The sequence below is a fragment of the Prinia subflava genome, chromosome 21, assembly GCF_021018805.1.
Source record: "Prinia subflava isolate CZ2003 ecotype Zambia chromosome 21, Cam_Psub_1.2, whole genome shotgun sequence".
In the NCBI taxonomy this organism is placed as follows: Eukaryota; Metazoa; Chordata; class Aves; order Passeriformes; family Cisticolidae; genus Prinia; species Prinia subflava.
The window spans coordinates 5,482,537-5,502,401 of record NC_086267.1 but is presented as its reverse complement, the minus strand read 5'-3'; the positions used below and the strand labels follow the sequence as shown (position 1 = coordinate 5,502,401).

Genomic DNA, 19,865 nt, shown 5'->3' with positions numbered 1-19,865 from the left:
CTTATGCAGACTGAGGGAGGAACTAGATGTTCTACAGAACATTTAGAAACAGATAAAAACTATATTCTGAGCCTTAAGGTGAAAGGGAAATTAATATTGTGGTTATCCAGATACTGATTAAATACAGATACACTTGTGTTGGGGCTGGGGGACATTCACACAGTGCAAGTACAGTGCAACCTCTGAAAGGAGCTAAATATTCCCACCATGCAATTGCTACTGATATTCCCAAATCTCATTTACAAAAATAGGCATATGTGTGTAATTTATATATCTAGAGACATTTGGCGATGTTGCCACAACAGTCTTTCACGAGCTGCTTAGGTGGAATCATGGGAGGGTGAGACTCATTATCCCTGTGGTACATTTTTTGCCTCTAAAAATTATATGTGACAATATGACATCTTTATTTTGCTGGCAGTAAAACCACCTGTTCTATTTAGAAAATGATCTATTAAGAATACCAGGTAATGCAGTGCAACTGTTAAATAAATTGAAATAATGTCCTTTTGATACAGTCTCAAAATCCTGACTAATAAATGACTGAAAACTTGTTTTTTGGCCCAAATCATTGAGCATGCTTCTCCTCAATCCCATCAAATTACACCATCCAATAAATGATTGTATGGCAGCAGTTACAGAAGTATGGATGACTGTGATCATGGACAATTCATACCTGTGAGATGTTCCAGAAGAAAAATACTTGACAGATACTGAAATGTGGATTTCTGGCTTCAGTGTAGTAAAATATACTTCAAAGTTGTGACCTTTATTGCTGCTTGAGTAGGGTAAATACTTCAAGAATTAGTAATTGTTGATACAGTAGTAATAACAACTAATGATTCAACAAATAGTAATGATTAAATGTCGTTGTAAAATTGTCCAGATACGGGTGAAGCCCACAAGCCTTTGACCTGGCATGGACAAATAGGACAGAAACATGATTTAAGAAATATTGATTTAAGGGTCTGAGGAGAAGCAGCAGTTTGTTAGTTAAAAAAAGGCTTAGGAAACACTGAGTATCATGGACCATCTTTTTAAGACTATTTGACAGTTCCCAGCCGGTAGCTAAAGCTAAAGGAAAGCTTTAATTATTTTCAAGAGGATTAGATGAGAAAGATTTGGAGAGCTTATTTATTTTGTTTTGTTTTGATGTTTTAATGGCAATTTTAATAGTTTCTTAATCTATGTCTTAGCAATTTTAATCTGTCATTGACTGTAATGAGTTTGGGATATTTAGCTAGAACTGTAGGAAATTAAATATATTGTTGATCTTTATTATTCTATCTCCTCTCTTCCCTTTGGCAATAGGAGTTATTTATTTTGAGTGGGTTGTGCATATATATGTGTGTATATATATATATATATATGTACCAGCCTATTTTAAATATATATTGTATGCAAATCCAAGGCTAAATGACCAAACATTTGTCCTTCTTCTTTATATTATGAGCATATAATTGTAGATAAAATTCAATTTATTTATCTGAGAGAACTTTTACCTGTCTTTTAGGATTGCCATTGTATTTTTAGTTGTGTCAGTGGTCACTTTTGTAGCAAGGTCTGACCTTTCAGAACATGTGTTAGCACGGTGTGCTTGTATCAACACACAACTACACACATCACACACTTACATGTGTTATCCCCACATAAAATCCACTCAGAAAAAATCCAGATGTACAAAAGTTCCTCTGTGGATTTTTTGGCTATTTTTACAGATATATGCTGAAGACACAGAAAACTGTTCTTTTTTACTAGTAAATTAGGTGAGAGCTGTCCAGCCAGAGGAGAAAAACATGAGGAATTCTCAGCACAGGTACGTAGCCCACTGGAGCCTCAGCCTTAAGAGTAGGAAAAATATGAAAAAATCTCAACTGAAAATATCCCAAAAGGTGTGAATGTGTTCTGTTGTACGGAGAGACAAAATCATTCTGTTCTGTGTGTCACCAGGTAAATTCCATTAAAAATCTGTTAGTTTACCTCCTAAAAAAAAAAAAAAAATCGTGCAATAATCCAACTCCTTGAGTTAAAATTTGTGTCTTTTCCTTCTTTTTGGATGTTAGCTGCAGGATTGCCATTGAAATAGGCAGAGGGAGGAAAAGATCAGAAAGAAAATAACCCCTTACATCACTGTCACAGGTTGGTGACATGCTCGTATTTGTTGTGTTATATTTGTGTGTGTGTTGTGTACATCTGTTCTGGATCTCACGGAGCTGTTATTCCCCTCACCCACCAGCCCTCAGTAGCCATTTAAATTGTTGGTACTAAATAACAATACAGAACTAAGAAGACAAAAAGATGAATCCAACACTTTACCCCAGGTGCCTCCTTTCATTAGCTTAAGGCACCTGCACAATCATTTTTGTTTTATGATATAATTTCTTGAAAATGTCTCCTTCACACTGTTTCCTTTGTGGGTTGGTTTTAAAATTGTCATTCGAGATTGAACAGCACCAAAAAGCCGAGGAGGCGGAGGAGGAGAAAAGGAAAGAGCGAATATGGAGGAGAAAACCGAGTTTGACCCGCAAGTCAGGATGAACCCGAGGTCCCGAGGAGCCCCGGGGCCGGGTCCCCGCTGGCCCCGTGCCGGGAGCCGCGGTGCCCGGGAGCCGCCGGAGGTCCCGGGAGTTGGCGAGGCACAGGAGGTGGAAGCTGGACGATGGCAGCCCGGGATGGAGCAGCGAGCTGCTCCGAGCGTTCCACTGTAGAGAAGCCCCTCAGGAGCCCGAGAGCGGCGAGGCAGAAGTTTGTGTTGCGGGCTCTGCCCCTCTCGGTGGTACCGCCGGGCCGGGACAGCGCGCAGACAGCGGAGAGGCGGCATTTCCCTGGGCTCGGTCCCCGCTCCATCCATCTCCGGTGCGCTCGGAGCGATGCTGGAAGCCGGGCTGCAGCTGCGGTGCCCGGGTGCCGCCGGGATTTGCCGGGAGCTCGGGGGGGCGGCGGGGGGCGGCGGCGGCGGCGGTGCCTGCGGTTCACATGCCCCGTGCGGAGCGGGCACAGCGGCTCCGCGCCCCCGAGCGCCCCGGGACCCGCCGCCCCTGCCCGCGGCTCGGGCTGCAGCTCCTCCTGCTCCTCCCCGGCACGATGCGCGCAGGACATTAGTGGCTCCGGAGCACTCTGAGTTGCTCCCACCCCGCTCCGTGGGATTAATCTCTCCTTTTGGAGGTTATTTTCGGCAAGCAGCCTCGCAGGCGGGCAGAGCGGCCGGAGGAAGAGCCCGCGGCAGGGGAGGGATGCGGGAGCAGGGCAGCGGAGCCGGGCGGGACTGAGCCACCCGCAGAGGAGAGGAGGAGAGGGAAGGAGAAGAGAGGAGAGGAGAGCTGCCCTGCTCCCTGCTCCTGTGCCGGGCTGCCTGCATGGCTCCCGGGCACTGTGGAGATTGTGGGGGCTGCTGCTGCTGAGCAACCATCCATCGCTTTAAACTCAGCCTCAACTTAGCGCAGCAGGCAAGAATGGCAAAGCCACTGGAGCTTTGGAGCTGCCAGAAGAGCCAGGGAACCTGGGTTTTGGTCGCTGCTGTCTAATAAATGGGAGTAAAATGGAATTTCTTACCTGGGTTTTTCCTGCCTTGATTCTACTGTGCACACAACAGCACAGGTGTATCAGGTAAGAAAACATCTTATCATTCTTTCTTAGCCTGGCCTCAGGGTTCTCTCGGGGTGGCTGGAGTGGGGGATGCCAGCTCTAGCTGGGGCTCCCACTTTTGCCCAGGGGTGCTTTCTGCACTTGCAGTCCACGACTGCTTTGAGTGAGTGTTCAGGAGAAAAGGGGCCCTTGACTGAAGAGTTTCTTTAATGTGCCCTCATGTGTTTCAGTTTTTTCTTTCTTCGTTCCCTAGCTAAGAATGCACTTCTGTCAGTTGAGCAGCAGTTTCTTGGCTTAGTCAAAGGCTGTGTTTTTAACAGGATGCTCCTGGAAGCCTTTTCCTGGGGGCACTTACTCCAAATTGGGGGCAATCACTTTTTGTAAGGCACTACAACATCCCAGCTCAGCCTCAGCCCCTGCAGCATCTCTGTGGGGGCCTGCTTGAACATGAAACTCTTCCACAAACCCCAGCACAAGCAGTGGGGTACCTGCTGAATAGCTTTGCTGAGGGCCTCCGTAGGTTCCATTAAAACCCCAAAATACAGCCATCCCTTCCTAATGCCTTCATTAAGTCTCCTGAACTTGGATTAGCAGCAAGAGACTGTCAGAGATCTCAGGGGAAAAAACATTTGGATAGCCCAAACCATTTCTTGAAATAATAAATTTTAAAGAAAGATATATATTTGCAGCTCTCAATCACATTCCCTCCAAAGGTGTTAGCTAGGCAACCAGCGACGGTCTCGGTATATTCTTATTCTCTCCAGATCTGGAGGCTGGATGTGGAGAAAGCTTGCCATGATTACGCAATGAAAATAGAGGGGGGAGTAAAAAAGAACTTGCTGCATGTAAAAACATGCCTACACCCCCCAGAGCAGGGGTGGCTGTGGCATTAAAGGGGTCTTACATCTTCTTCATACATATCCTTAATAGCTTCAGAGGAGTGGAAGAGGCAAAGTGGGAACTGGAGTAAAACAGAATTGTTGTTACAGGTTTTGGAATTAATCAGGGAGATCTGACCTTTTTCACTGGGAAGGAAAAGAATCTTACTCAGAGAATGTGTAAAGTCAACTGCTCTTAGTCAGGATTGACAGAATGGTTTGTCCTGTGACCTTGAATCTTTTATCCAGGGTCAGACCCTGACATCTTCAGACTCTGAAGGAATCCAGTGTTACAGGGAAGGCAGGGAAATACTGCTCATTCCCTAAGGGCACCCAGATCTTGCCCAGCATTTCAATGCTCCTGTTTCTCCCTCTGCAACTGGGCTCCCATTGAAGCTGTGGGTTGAAAAGTGATGCTTGAGTACATAAGACCAAAAAAAGAGAGAATTTTAAGGAAGAGTCCATCTCCTCAGCCTTTGTGCTCCTAGGCACAGCAACTGCCAGGATATGTGTTTGTTGGATACATTATTTATTTTATTATTAATTCCCTAATTTATTTTCTTTCTCCAGTTACACAGTAGTGATGAATTGTTTGGTAGGAATACATCTACTCATGGCAGGCTCAGGCAAGGCAAATCCTAACTTCTGAAATTCCAACTGTTCAGGTTGTAGTTTTCCAAATATTCCAAAGTGTGAGACATTCCATGGTCAAGGAAAGCTGCTCTGTTTGGATTCAGGATTTAGGGTGGCTATGGCAGGGCACTGTTTAATCTTGGAAAAAGGGAGTAGCCTTGCTTGCATGTGTACTTGGGATCAGTTAAATAGAACTAAAGTGAAATTTTATCCTTGCATTACTAAAAATATTTTGGTACCAGATGCTTTTACGAATAGCAGCATATTAGTGGACAAAACTGCTAATGGCCTCATTTCAAAGCTCTAATTTTGTTTTCTAAATGCAGTGTGATTCAGAATTTTGATGATAGACACCATCCATCACCCCTAAATTCTCTGCTCCTGAGTTCTGTGCACTGTATATTGAAAAAATAAATTCTGGAAAGGAAGAACATTTTGGTGATTTTGAAATTCACCAGTAAGAATTAAAAGAGACAAAATACTTCCCAAAAGCAAAACTACCACTGAAAATAATGTTATGGTTTGGCAGAGGAGGGAAGTGGGGGATATATGCAGGCTGCTTCTCAGAGCATTTCTGAATACCTTTCCAGGGTGTTTTAGCTGTGTTTCTATGATTCTGTGAATGTGAGTTATTTGACTGAAGTGAACGAGCCAAATTCAACCTAAGTCAGCACATTTTAGTCAGGTAAACTTTTATAACAAATAGTGGTCTTTGGTCTGCTCAAGACAGTGATAAGTGGCAAAGAATTTGGCATTTAAATGATTGACAGGTCTTCAGGAAAAAGAGTGTGGCTTCCCTATTTTATCAGGGTTTGAGATGCTGTGGATGCCGCAATAATAAATGTGCCACAGTGAATGAGATCATCTGCAGAAAGACACTTGGGGAAATATTTCTTCATTTGCATGGGGAAAGAGCACTTCTGAAAGGAGTTTTGGGGTGTGTGTTTGTACTTTGTAATTCCACACTGGAAGAGATTTTAGTTCTCTAATTAAAATCGGTGTGTATTTTATATTTAAGTTTCTACTCTGTTAAGAGACTTTTATACTCTTGCATTTAATTGTCATTCTGCTGTGTGTCTCCCTAAGACTTTTACTTCTATTCGTGGAAACAGAGCAGCTTTAACACGTGAATGTATGCAAAGGGTGGTCCATTTTCTGTAGCTTAAAACTGCCAGAGAGGCTTTGATGCTCTAAAGGTTGCCATGAATTAAGCCTAATGCTTTTTCAATTACATTGCAAAATACAAAACATATTTACAGTGAGCTTCCCTTAGAGTCAGGAATGGCAGATGGGAAGGATGTACATACTGCTCTGGATAATCCTGGAGTTTGGCTGAGGTCAGATTGTTCACTGACCTTGCAGGATATTCCTTGTCTTTTTCCCAAGGAAAAGTTTTCTTCAGTGGTGATGACACCAGGACATCTGTCCTAAATGCTTATTAAAATGAAATATACTGATCCCAGTCCTCCAGACAAAATGTTTTCTCCATCTACCAGGTTAAAAGATTCATATAACAGTGATGTTACAATCCCCAAGAGAATCAGATTTGTAGATCTAAAGAAGAAACAGAAGATGCCAAAAGTGATTTTCTACATCTTAATTCTCTGAATTTTTCAGAAGATCAGTGCACCCCCCTCTCCAGTGTGGCCTCAAATCAGTGTCCCACTGGCCACTGAGTTAAAGATTCTGAGCTTTTTTTTGTGCTGATCTCAGAGATTTTGGCACTGCTGGGCAAAAATGAAATTGCTAATACTATCCCTTGCTCAGCTGCTGTTGTGCTCTCATTTACATGGAACTTACAGATCACCTCTTTGGTGTGATTTAAATACCAGATATTTTCTAGTAATACTGATAAACTTCTAGTAAGCGTTTTCAAGCAGTGCTCTGGAAGAGAGCAGAGACAGGCTGATGCCTCCCTTGTCTGACAAGCCCTTTAAAGGTGTGCTCTTCAAGTTGATTGATGTTTCTCCCCCAGATCACTCCACATTAGTAGGATGCCCTGGTCCTGCAGCAGCTGGGAGGGAGATGTCAGCGTGGATAGGAAGGATTTGGGGATATATATACTTATTATTCTAGAACTGCTAGTACTCAGCTCTGGAAGAGACATTTCTTTGCTCTGTCATGTGACATTCATTGCTTGGAGTTGCTTTCTGTAGCCTGTGTCAGTGTTAAGGAAAGAGGAATTCCAGGGTTTTGTGCAGTTTCTCAATGAGGATTTCCTTTCCCTTTATCTATGCGGGAGAATTCATTATTGCTTTCATGGCTTAGACAACAGAAATCTATTTTCAATGAGCTCAGCTGAAGTTTAATGCTCCAGATATGGATAGATACAAATATATTCTCAAAAATAACTGCTTGAAATGAGATGTGTACAGAGTCAGATTGTGGATCATCTTCAGCTTTATATTTGGGAATGGCTTCCAGAGGGATAGAAGTCCCCAGGACTGCTGCCATTCTCCACACTGGCCTGGTGCAAACTGAAGAGAAAATTTTCAGGAGATCTTTTACCCCTTGGATCTGACAAATCAATATCTTGATTTTACAAAGTCCTCCTTCTTATTGAAACAAGCTTTACAGCAGCTTACATTGGGGAGTGAAGTTGCTGAATCAACTAATAATAGCTGCCTTTCTTTTCACCCTTACTGCTTACACTATGAAAAGCTGATCCCTTCCAATGCATTTTTCTATGATGCTCTTCCTTTTTCAGGTATAATAATGAATAATATTTTAGGCCATATATAATCCCAACTGCTTATCAAGGATGAAGGAAATTCTTCCACCATCCTTCTTGTAACTTTAAAGACTGGATGTGATGTGCAGAAGTTTAGAGGAATGACTCAAAGGAGTTATCACCACATGGTAAATCGAGCCATAAAATTATTTCAGCTGTAATATTTTAATAACCCCCCTGGTATTAAATGCATATAGCTCCACTAACCCCAGCACATTTGTTACACTGATGATCTGACCCTAAGGCTTTATTAATAATAGCAACAAGATTTATTTTAATTGTGTCATGGATATTTAAGTAAAACTCCCTCTAGATTGTAATCTGCTTAAAACACATGGCAGGCTATAGCCCTCAGTCTTTAACCCGGCTCTCATCATTTTAACTTCCTTGGAGCTCCACGGCTTTCCTTAATGCCATTAAAATAGAACCCTGACACGGGGGAAGAGCTGCACTCCAAGCTCTTTGTCAAAACATGATCAGGCACACGAGGTACATCACTCCAGTGCCGTCACCTTCTGACTTGAATTCTGTTTTCAAAACACTTTACTGAACTTGGTCGCTGTTTTAGCAACAGAAGCTGAAAAGCATCACCTTCTATTGAGAAGGCAAAGAGAGTTTAAGCAGATATATTCAGGAGTATTGTAGTTATTTACTCTAATTAGGAAAAGACACAGAGTACCATTCTTTACATATAAAAAGATCTCTGACATTTTACTGATTAGAAACACCTTTCCATGTCTATGACTGAGACTTGTGAATTACAAATAAGTTTTTAAACAAACTTATTATGAAGCTGTAATCTCATTAAAGCAAATAATGATGGTTAGATGATTGAAAGACCGGCAGTCTCATAGAAAGAAGTGTTGATATAGTTGATGAGACCCAATAAAGAAGGAAAAAACCTCTGTCAACATCTGTTATAAATCTTCAAAGTCCTTGTCTAAATCAATTATGTTATTCCAATTTATGTAGCTGAAAACACATCTTGGAGCATTCCAAGATCCTTCCTCAGGAGAGATAGAGAGACCTGAGAAACAGCTGGGGTAGGAATTTGAGATGAACATATAACAGTGTGCTCATGGCAAGGAAATCTTACAAATGCAGTTTAATGTAACATTTTTCTGGGAACTAATGAAGCTGCACTTGGAGAAGTGTCCCCATGCTGGGAGGTCACAGAAGCTTTGACAGCTCTGCTAATGCAAGTCTTCAATGTCTCTGCTGCTCAAAACTTACATTAATACATTGTAATCCCTGAACTCCTTCCTTATATAATTGAGTCCAAACAAGAATTTTAAGACCAGGGCAATCAAAGGCTTTTCTTTCAGTCTTCTGTGAGAAGAGTTGGTTCTTGTAGGATACTCTGCTCCTGTGCTGGCAAAAACTGCTCGTGCTGAGCTGAATGCCCAGGCTGGCATATTTTGGAGAGAAAAACCATGTGCTTTATTTATGTGGGTCAATGTCACATGAACACTCTAAGAAAGTTATGTAAGTAGCAAGGCAGAATGCGTTTGTGGTGTATTACTCTGCAGCCTTCCGTGGATATTTAACCATTTCTCTTCTGTTACAAGTGACAGGTACCTCTCAAATGCCACGTTTATAGCTGGGCTCAGTGGAAGATGCTAAAGCAGGGCTCAGGCAGCTTTAATCCAGTACTTGAATTCAGTCCCAGGCCCTCTCAAACTGGCAATTCTTCTCTTTGGTGGTGGCAGATGTTGTCCCAGCCCCTCATTTATATCTTCCTGCCCTGTCAGTCACAGCACAGTGCGAGGAATGAAGTGAGCAGGCACAGAATTCAGCTGGAGCCTGCCAGGTTTAACAGATAACGAAGACAACACAACCCTGCCTTTGTTTCTAAGAGCTGGTGGAATACCCACATCACTGCTTGTGCCAGGGCTGAAGGGCTGGCAGTGCCAGGGGTGGGCAAATGGCAACCAGACCCTGGGCTAAAGTCTTTGAGGAGCATCAGTGGCCTGGCAAGAGGAGGCACCTGAGACAGGGAGCCTGATTGCTGGGAGGGGCTGTGCCATGAGCACAAATCCCACAGCCACACATCTTCTCCCAACCAAAACCTCCTGCCTGCTGGAATTTCTGCATTCCACATTCCAGATGTGCAGTTTTTCCTGTTCTCCCGTCACATTTGACAATGCACCAGCCTTCCTGATCTCAGCTGTTCCGTAGTGAGAAGCTGTCACAGCTGCATTTCAGTGTTCACAGATGTATTTTAGGCAGTATACAAATATCTTTGTTTCCCTCATGCTTTTCCTAAATTTCTAAATCTATTTTTCCTACTTTATTTAGAGAGAAAGAAACTTTTAAAGTATGTGCTTTTACTTAAAGATGCCACAGTCTAGCCTGAAATTTGTTTTGATTTAAACAGAAATATCTGAAATGGTTTTCCTGCCTGTAAAAATCTCCAATATAGCTGATTCTACTGTAGGTGGTCTCTCATGTAAAGTAAGTCAATGACTTCCATTTTCTGTCATTCTTGTGTTTGTAAACACAGAAATTTTAAGATACTTATTCTCTTTCCCCAGAGCTATGAGTGACATCGGAGATTACATAGGTTCCAACATTGAAATCTCCTGGTTGCCCAACCTGGATGATTTGATGAAAGGGTACGCACGAAATTTCAGGCCTGGGATTGGAGGTGAGACTTGGAGATGTCTCTTTGATTCTTACTTCTGATGTTTACTTGAAATTCATACTTTAAATGATTAAAAAGTTGTGAGTATCTTTTACTTGGATGCTGGAAAAAAATAACAATCAACAATTTGCTTGATTTTGACAAGAGACAGACTGTTCAACAGCAACACAGGCTTCTGATGCAGTTCTTAAAATGTTGACATCTAAGTTGAAGGAATTTTGTATTTCATTAAATGGTGATAATTTCTGCATCTGCTTGAAGTCATGCTGTCTTAAACTAGATAATGTGATTTCCAGAAAGGATTCTATAATTTTCAGTAGTTGTGATTTTATCTTGTATCTCTTATCACTGAAATGAGGTGTGCTGCTGGAAATTGAGGGCACAATCGGTAAAAGATTTAAAACTCTTGCTTTAAGAATGTACTTTATAATGGGAAACAGTTCAGTGAACTCACTCTGTATGAAAGAATTAACAGTCTGGAGTCATTGATATTTTTAAGGGTATGATGATGATATAAATCACCCCATTCAAACATTTTTTCTCAGGTCCTCCCGTTAATGTTGCTCTGGCAATCGAAGTAGCCAGCATTGACCACATCTCAGAAGTGAACATGGTACAGTATCCAATTTTTTAGTTTTGCTTTAAGAAAAGCAAAGGTTCAAAACCAGAAGTTGTATTTGTTGAGTTATATAAACTGTTTTTCTTCATCAAGACCTATGCAACTCTTGCAATGTGTTATGCATAACATAGATATTAAATCACTTTTTTATATCTTGTGCTTATCCATAGTAGGAGCATATGACCAAAATTCAAATGCTTGGGCAGCTCCTTGGTTGACTAAGCATAAAAATATGTATTTGCACTGAAAGCAAATAATATATTTCTAGGCTGACATTGATTTTTTGGCTAAGTCCCAATACATTATCACTGTCAGTATCACTTCTTAGTTAGGATTTCTCTTGTTACAGGAATACACCATGACAGTATTTTTGCACCAGAGCTGGCGAGACGATCGTCTGTCTTATAACCACACCAATGAAACTCTGGGCTTGGACAGCAGGTTTGTGGACAAGCTCTGGTTGCCAGATACTTTCATAGTCAATGCCAAATCTGCCTGGTTCCATGATGTGACTGTGGAAAACAAACTCATCAGGCTTCAGCCAGACGGAGTCATTTTATACAGCATCAGGTGAGTGACAAACAGTACGAGTGTACTCTGTTGTGTGTTAACTTTTTGAACATTCTATCATCACTCAGCATTCCTAGGAGGACTTCCTACAATAATAATTAGTTTAAAATTGAAGGAAAGAGCCCATCTCCTATCCTTTTCTTTGTAAGGAGGAGCCAGGAAAGTCTCTTTGGCAGCACTAACACATTTTTGACTGCGCAGTCACTGATCATGTCCAGAATGCCCTCAGTGGGAGAGAAGCCGCTCATGGCTTTGGTCACCAGGCAAGGAGGTGCTGACTACAGAGCAAAAATTCTGTTCTCCATTCTCTCACTATTTTCCAAGGGAACTGTGAGATTGATTAAAGCTCAGCTTCCCCATCTTTCACACAAAGTAGCATTTCTCACTTTGGAAGAAGGCTGTGGCTGAACCCAGTAACTATATTGACAGTTAATTGTGTCATGTTCTGAAAAATAATGAATGTGCACCTTTGAAACTGTAAGTCCAAAGTCCCTTAAGGTATTGGTAGTGATCTTGGGGACAATGGAAGGGAGGACTGAATCAGAAAATTCCTTTTTATCATCATCAGTAGCTGCAGAATCCTCTGACGTTAGACCAGTCATTTGACCTTTTTTCAATTCCCTCTGCCTCTGATTTTCCCACAGACTCCGGCAACAGCCAGCAGGACTTTGAAAACAGTTTCCTTTGTTAGTATGAAGGTTTCAAAGTTTTCCACTCAATCTCTTGAGTTGTGAGGAAAAGGCTCTGTGTGAATGTAACTAACTGGTGTTCACATTGCTCCAAACAGGATTACCTCAACAGTGGCCTGTGACATGGACCTTTCCAAGTACCCGATGGATGAGCAGGAGTGCATGTTGGATTTGGAGAGCTGTAAGGGCTGAGTACCTCTGTGTTTTGTGTAAAGTCTGTGTACACCGTACTGAGACAGCTGGGCTTGGCTGGGATTCTCAAGGTTATCCTTCCCTGAGATTCTCCTTGGGGTTGGTGTTCCCCAAGGTGCTCAGGGTTCCCCCAGGGTTGCTGTTTCCTGGGAGTTTCCCCTGGGTTGCTGTTCCCAGAGTTAATCAGGTTTTCAGTCTTCTCTTTGCCCTGGGTGTTTCACACCAGAGGTAGAGACGACAAGCTGAGTCCCCAGTGCACATTTCCAAGGTTGTTTATTCTTCATTATCTCAGTTGTGTCCCAGCTCTGCCAGGCCTCCCTGGCAGGGTCCCTGATCTCAGTTGTGTCCCAGCTCTGCAGGGCGTCCCCAGCAGAGCAGGACACGCGGGGGACTGGGCGGCTCAGAGAGCCCCACACCTTATGTACAGTACCCCTGACCCAACCACTGTCCACAATGAACTTTTTATTGACAAAATTGTACCAATGCCTACTGCCTATGCTAACATGTCAGTTCTACTCTAAACCAATCTCTAAAATCCAACTCAGCAAAAGATGGGGGACGAGAACAAGAACAAGGAGCACGGGGGCCCCTCCCCAATTCCTCCATCTTGCCTCTTCAACCCCATATACTGAGAATCCTGGATTCTACATTTACATTCTATCATAAACTATATATCATAAATACTACTTATTTTGAATTCTCCCAGCTTGGGATTCTTCATACACTGTGGGCATTCACTGCCATGGCAGGGATCAGAGGCAGTGTCCTCCTGGGCTCTGTGTGAGGCTGGTTGACCCCCTTGTACAGATCCCAGACCCCCTGTCCGGTCTCCAAACCCTCCAGGGTGGCCACAGGAATGTTCTAGACTCCAACAGGGATGAGTCTGCTTTAGTCAGGGGAATGGAAGAGGTGCCTTGAGGTTTACAGTGAGCAGAGATCTCTTCATTCTCTGTGTTGGGCATTAGACTGTGGACTTTTCCATACCAGCTCAACCCTGGTCCAATCCAGATCTCCAGGATTTGATGTAGGGATGATGAACAATGCACAGTCCTGCTGACAATGGAACTTTGTGCTTCATGTGAAGCCTTGTGCGGTTGTGACAGTCGCTGGCATTACTGAGGTTTGTATCAAATCCAGTAAGAACAAGCAGAGAAGCCCAAAGGCAAAATGTGATGTGCTATTTTTAATTTATGAGAAAATAGGAAAAAGAAAGAATTCCCTGCTTTTAATGAATGCCATTGTGACTAACCTTCACACAGCGCTTTAACTTAGCTTGGCATTCATGTATCTGTTACACAGAAATCCATCAGAATACTGCATGGATGGGCTTAATTCATTTGTAGTCGCAAAGGAGGGTGAAGAATGGATTTATATTTTATCCAAGTTGTATTTAATCTATGATCAGCATGTAATTCCCATGAGCATTAATACTTATGAATGAAAATCATCACTGGCACAAGCAGGGACCATCCAGTCAGGGAAAATTAATTTGGTTTTTGGATCAAGGAGCCCACAGGTCCTGAGGTTTCCGGAGATCTGGGAACAGCAGATCCTGAGCAGATCCCTTGGCCTGTTGATGCAAGTTTCCCATTTTCTTTTTTGTCACTGACTTTGTTTTCTAGGCTGTTAACCACAATACTATTTTATCCTGTCAAAAATAGCAATCTACAGTTTTACTTACATAATCTCCAAATGCAGAGGCAGCAGACAGTACCCCAGCAATTCATTCTCTCTCCCAGAGAGTTCTGTAGGGAGTTTTGGAGGGGGTTGAAGGTTTTAATTGAATTTGAGTGTTTTCATTTCAGTGAAACAAACAGAAATGAAGTCTCCTTAAACAAATGGGTGCTTTAGTAGCAAGTTGTCAATGAGCAGCAAAACTAGGAAAGACTGATTTCCTGTGGATTTGCATATTACATAAATCCTCTCATTCATATCCCCTCTTTCTCTCATGGCCCTGGTGCCTTGCACCTCTCCAAAGCACAGAGAATTATCCAGACTGAATCTCAGCATGTTTGCAACGTGTCTGGCGGAAATCAGCATAGTAGAGGAATCAGAGAACTTCTATGAATTCTTTAAGGTCTGAATTTCTCCCTTGAACTTTGTGTTTATTCAGCTTTCTTTTGGCAGATGGCTACTCTTCAGAGGACATTGTCTACCACTGGTCAGAAAACCAGGACGAGATCCACGGGCTGGATAAGCTGCAGCTTGCTCAATTCACAATTACCAATTACCAGTTCACAACAGAAATTATGAACTTCAAATCTGGTAACAGAATCTTTCTTCAATTCAGGAACAGTATCTGACCTTTTCCCGCAGACAGAAACCTCCTCTATCTATAATAGAAACCCCTTCCTCTTAAGGAACTAATTAAAGAACCTGCCAGGTTTCTGATAAGAGTTTTCTTCATCTTCCACTTGTAAGAAGTGCCATTCTTTGCTGATCCTCCAGGTAGCCACTGTAGCATGTTCTGTCCTTTAGCTCTCTCTGCTCCACAAAATACTGTGTGGAGTAGCCAGACAGCACTTGATAAAAAGCACTTGAGGTATAGCTCACATTTTCTTGACCTAATTTGCAACTTCAGATCAAGAAAAATTTCCATTAGCCCTGATGTTACGAAGCTTATGACGTACAGTCAGATCAGTCTAATTCTACCCTGTAGAAGTCAGTGGTGTGTATGTCTATCACTGGGCTTATTGCAATGTTTGTACAAGATTGGAGTCATTTCTTTCCTGCTGATTTTTCATCCTCTTTCATGTATTCAGATTCTCATTTATGCTGCACATCTCCTCTAAGCTCTTTTTTGAGTTTGAAATTAACTTGGCCTTTTAAAAAATCTAAATTTAGTATCTGGAGGACTTTCTACAGCAGATGATAAGACAGTACACATTTTGAAGCAATACTGTTATTTGAGAAGACTCATGATTTTATTTTCAGATCTGGCATTGATATGACCTGAGACAAATCATTTGACCTATTCTTAGCTGATGAAAGCTGCAGCACCTCGTGCAGGGTTTATGAAGCATCAATCAAACAGCATTCAAAAAAGCTTTTTGTGACCCTTGTCCAGAAGACATTAAAGAATGTAGCTCTGTGTCCCTGTAGGAAATGCCATTTTTAATATCAATTTAACTGTAATTCACGCAGCCAGGATCTCTTGTGCCTGCTCTCTTTTCCAGCAGGGCAGTTTCCCAGGCTCAGTCTCCACTTCCACCTTCGGCGAAACCGAGGGGTTTACATCATCCAGTCCTACGTCCCCTCCATCCTGCTGGTGGCCATGTCGTGGGTGTCCTTCTGGATCAGCCAGTCCGCCGTGCCCGCCAGGGTGTCACTAGGTAAAGCAGATGGCTCGGGGACTCGGGGGAAGGCAGTGCTCAGTGCTAATTGTGCTCCCTGATAATCTTCATGAGGGTGTATTTATGACCGCTGTGTTTACATTTGCAGAAGGGAGGGTTCTTTGAAAGATTTCCCTCCTGGTTTTGTTTCTGTCGCGTTACCAGAGCAGCTGCCTCAGAAAGGAACAGCAAATAACCACCTAGGGAGGGTTAAAAGCAGTAATGACTGAAAGAAATGAAAGAATTGGTTTGAAGGAACTGGGACAGTGACAAAAAAAATGTTTCTGGAGCTGGTGGATTTGACTAAGGGTTGCCAGTCCAGATGTAAAAGTGTTTGAGGGTTAATTCTTTAGGTTTTGTTTTTCCTGATCTAGGACAAAACCAAGGATAACTTGTTCAAAGCTGCCTTAGTCATACAAATGCCGTTTCTTACAAATTCCCCTGTTTTGAAAATCAGAAGCCACAGCATTAAGGGGCTTTTACTGTGAAAATAATCCTCAGCCTCATATTAATAAATATATTTATGTATATTAGTGCATGTATTTCTCCCTCATGCTGCCTGCAGGTATCACCACTGTTCTTACAATGACCACCCTGATGGTCAGTGCCCGATCCTCTCTCCCACGAGCCTCTGCCATCAAGGCCCTGGACGTTTACTTCTGGATCTGCTACGTGTTTGTCTTTGCTGCTCTGGTGGAATATGCCTTTGCACATTTCAATGCTGACTACATGAAAAAGCAGAAGAACAAGATAAAGGCGAGAAGGCAGAGTGCAGAGGTCAGTAAGTGTGATACTGGAGTAACTTTGCCAAAGCAGCACCCTGCTTCATGACCTTTTTCTACAAATTCTTCTGTTGCCCGGAATGCAAAATCAACAACACGGAGGCAGAGGTCTGCAGTGAAAGCTGCTCCACACAAAAAAGGGACCTAGCCTGTTTATTTCTTTTCCTTTTATAATTTTGTGGGTCTGGTAGAAGATTGGCTTCTGGGGTTACTACCCCTTCACCCCACTGGCCAGAGCAGCTGTCAACCAACATTATTGTCAGGCTGGAAATGTGTAAGCAAAGGACAGTGAACAAAAACAAGAAAGGTTGTTTATGTTCCAAAGTGTGAGAAAGTGAAAAACTGACCTTTAATATTGTACAGTAACTAAAGAACTGACTCCATCTTATAAGCAAGTAGAAGGCTTTAAAAAATCTCAGAAAAACCAGGGCAACATTCTTCCTAAGGAGAAAAGCTTTGAAAATGTTCTTGATAGTGCCTCAAGAATTCAGAGCAGTTTTTCTGTTTATGGTAAAGCCATAACCAGAATTATATGTGATAGCATCAGTTCTGCCAAAGCAGGGGCTAAATCCACATATGGATCCCTTGGGGTTTCACCATGCTGGTGCCATGGATAGCTTGGATGAGTGGCACTGTCCTTGCCCTATAAATTGCCATTATTCTCCTTTTTCCTTTGCAGATCAACGTGAAGAACGCCATTGTTCTGTTTTCCCTCTCCATAGCTGGTGTGAGCCAGGAACTGGCCATTTCCAACAGGCAGCACCGGATTCCCAGAGGCCTGCCCGGATCGTACGGCACGATAGAAATAGAAACTGGAGAGACAAAACAGCAGCAGGGGATGAAACTGGACAAAAAGACTGGCCTGAAGTCTCTCTTCAAGCCCATTGATGCTGACACCATTGACATTTACGCCAGAGCCGTGTTTCCAGCAGCATTTGCAGCAGTCAATGTTATATACTGGGTTGCATACACAATGTAAGACAACAAAAAAGGGAAAATTCTTCCCAAGACCTACAAACGGAACGATACCCACAGGCTAAAAAGCCCTCACTGAAATGGAATTGAGGAACCTCTTCTCAAAATATTTTCCAATGAGCTCAAGGCACTTCCTAAGTCAAGAAGGTCCTGCTATGAATTCCTACTTAAAGCAGCAATTTATTGCTGGCCTGATTTGATACAGCAAGACTCTGCCAAACAATTCCAAATCTTCCTTTCCTGTAATACCATGAGACAACTTTTCATATGTACATATTTGTAGCAAAAGTTTAAATCTTAAATGACCATGGTTTTCCTCCACTTCAAGAGTTGATCAGTAATGAAGATTTGGCTTTTCACAGTCAGATAATTTCCTTTTTATTTGTGATGAAAGAGCTCATTCCTCACTTCTGCACAAGTGGTTTTCTGCATCTGTGGGTTGTTCTAGGTTTAACAGTAGTGCTAAAGTTGGAGTTTTTAATCAGAAAAATCTCATGAAAAAAGTAAAAGGGAATAGAGGGGAGTGGAGGTTTTTTTAAAAAATATTATTTGTCTTGGATAAAGTATTGAAAAATTTCAATGCTCTTAGTCACAGCATGAAATAAAATATACTACATAAAATTCTACTGAATTGTTAATAATTATTAATAATTTCAGATCTAAGCTAATGAAAGTTTAAACACTTAAAGACAGAAATCTTTATTAGTTTAATAGGCCCCAAAATAAATAAAAGTTATTTAGAACCACAGGGAAAGCTCATGCTTCCTCTGTTGGATTGGGAAGATTTTGAAAGGTGCTTGATAATGAAGGAAGTCAGACACCATTTGCAGGAAGAACTTTAGAATTTGTTCTGTTAATTTTCACTGAGAATCTACCATGTGTGCCTCTGAAAACATCCTTTTTGAATCTGTCCCTAAATAGCTGAGGGAAGTAAAAAACATTTCATAACTGTCTTAAAGTTATTCTGTTGCTTTGGATATTTTTGCTGTTTTTATTCAGAGGCCAACCTAATCTCTTAGGCCTCTTCACTTCCATTTATTCAACAGTGAAATTTATGGGTCCTCATACACACTGCTTAATTCAGGACTAGATCTCTCACCCAACTCATGCAAAATAACACTTTGTTCTGTAAATAATCTCAGTGAGCTCAGCAAGTGAACACAGCACTCACAACAAACTAGTTTCACAATTATTCGCTAAAATCTCCACAGTAAATATATTGGAATATGGATTAAATCAACTGAAATATTGTTAGTGTAGGAAGCCAATGTAAGACGCTACAAAAGAAATTTATTTTGAGGATATTGTGTCTTGAAAGTGCGAGGTTGTTTTAAAAATAGAGACTGACACAAAAGATAAGGTGAAATGAGAGAGAGGGAGAGGAGGAAGGAAAGCAAGAGGCTGAAAGCTGCAATGGAAAGAAGCACGGAGAGAGGCTGAGCTGAAGCTGTAGGTGAGAGAAGAGCTTTGCTGGCATTCACGATGGGGCTCTTGAACGTGTGCCTGACAATTCATAGTTGCAATAAGGGTGAAAGGAGGATTTGATCCTGGCGGAGCATGTGCACCTCCCTCCTGCCTTAACTCAGCTGTCATTTATGGTTTGATTTCATAGGACCCACACTGAAAGACAAAACATTTTAGCTCTGATTTATGACTTAGAAAAAGATTTTTTCGGTATGAGTGAAGTAAGAGAACCCTTGAAGAAAAAATAATGATCTTGAACTGCGTTGTAATAGAAAATAAGCTCCACTGTAGTCTTAGGTCCACCTCAATCTTTAATTTCTGTTGTCATGGAAAAGCTGTCACAACAGAGAGCTGGAAAACCCCGAGTGACACCAAGCTGTGATAGTTCCACAAAGCCCTCACCAGCCTGGCCCCGGGCTGACACCTGGATTCTGCTCCCACATCTCCACTCACCTGCTGGGGAATCTCAGCCAACACCTTCCGCTGCATTGTCTGAAAATTCACTATAGTGATTTCTTTGCTGTATCTTTGAGTTTTACAGAAGAAAAGCCCTTCAGCAGAGGCAGAAACTCTTATCCTCCATCTAGGTAAGTGTGTGCAAATTGGTACTTTCATGGTCCTATTTACCATTCTGAGGCTCACACACTGAATTAAGGCAAAATATCACTCAAATTTCACCTTACCCAGACAGCTAATGAAAATCAGCCTCTCCTTCAATATACTCAGGTAATCAAGCTTCTTTTCTTCCTGCTTCTCCTCTTTCTAATTTAT

General features: G+C 42.0%; 1 protein-coding gene across 2 annotated transcripts; it reads left to right on the top strand.

Annotated features, from left to right (window-relative positions):
* Nucleotides 1-3,226: 3,226 nt before the first annotated feature.
* On the top strand, nucleotides 3,227-17,691 carry GABRD (gamma-aminobutyric acid type A receptor subunit delta). 2 transcript variants are annotated; one of them, XM_063417260.1, is made up of 9 exons: nucleotides 3,227-3,606; nucleotides 10,362-10,474; nucleotides 11,017-11,084; nucleotides 11,440-11,660; nucleotides 12,448-12,530; nucleotides 14,669-14,806; nucleotides 15,718-15,873; nucleotides 16,439-16,650; nucleotides 17,335-17,691. In XM_063417260.1, the coding sequence occupies exons 1-9, from the start codon at nucleotides 3,539-3,541 to the stop codon at nucleotides 17,632-17,634; spliced, it is 1,359 nt and encodes a 452-aa protein (XP_063273330.1). In that variant the 5' UTR covers nucleotides 3,227-3,538; the 3' UTR covers nucleotides 17,635-17,691. The 2 variants fall into 2 exon arrangements, with proteins under 2 accessions (XP_063273330.1, XP_063273329.1); XM_063417259.1 differs by lacking the exon at nucleotides 3,227-3,606 and adding an exon at nucleotides 4,439-4,539.
* Nucleotides 17,692-19,865: the final 2,174 nt, after the last annotated feature.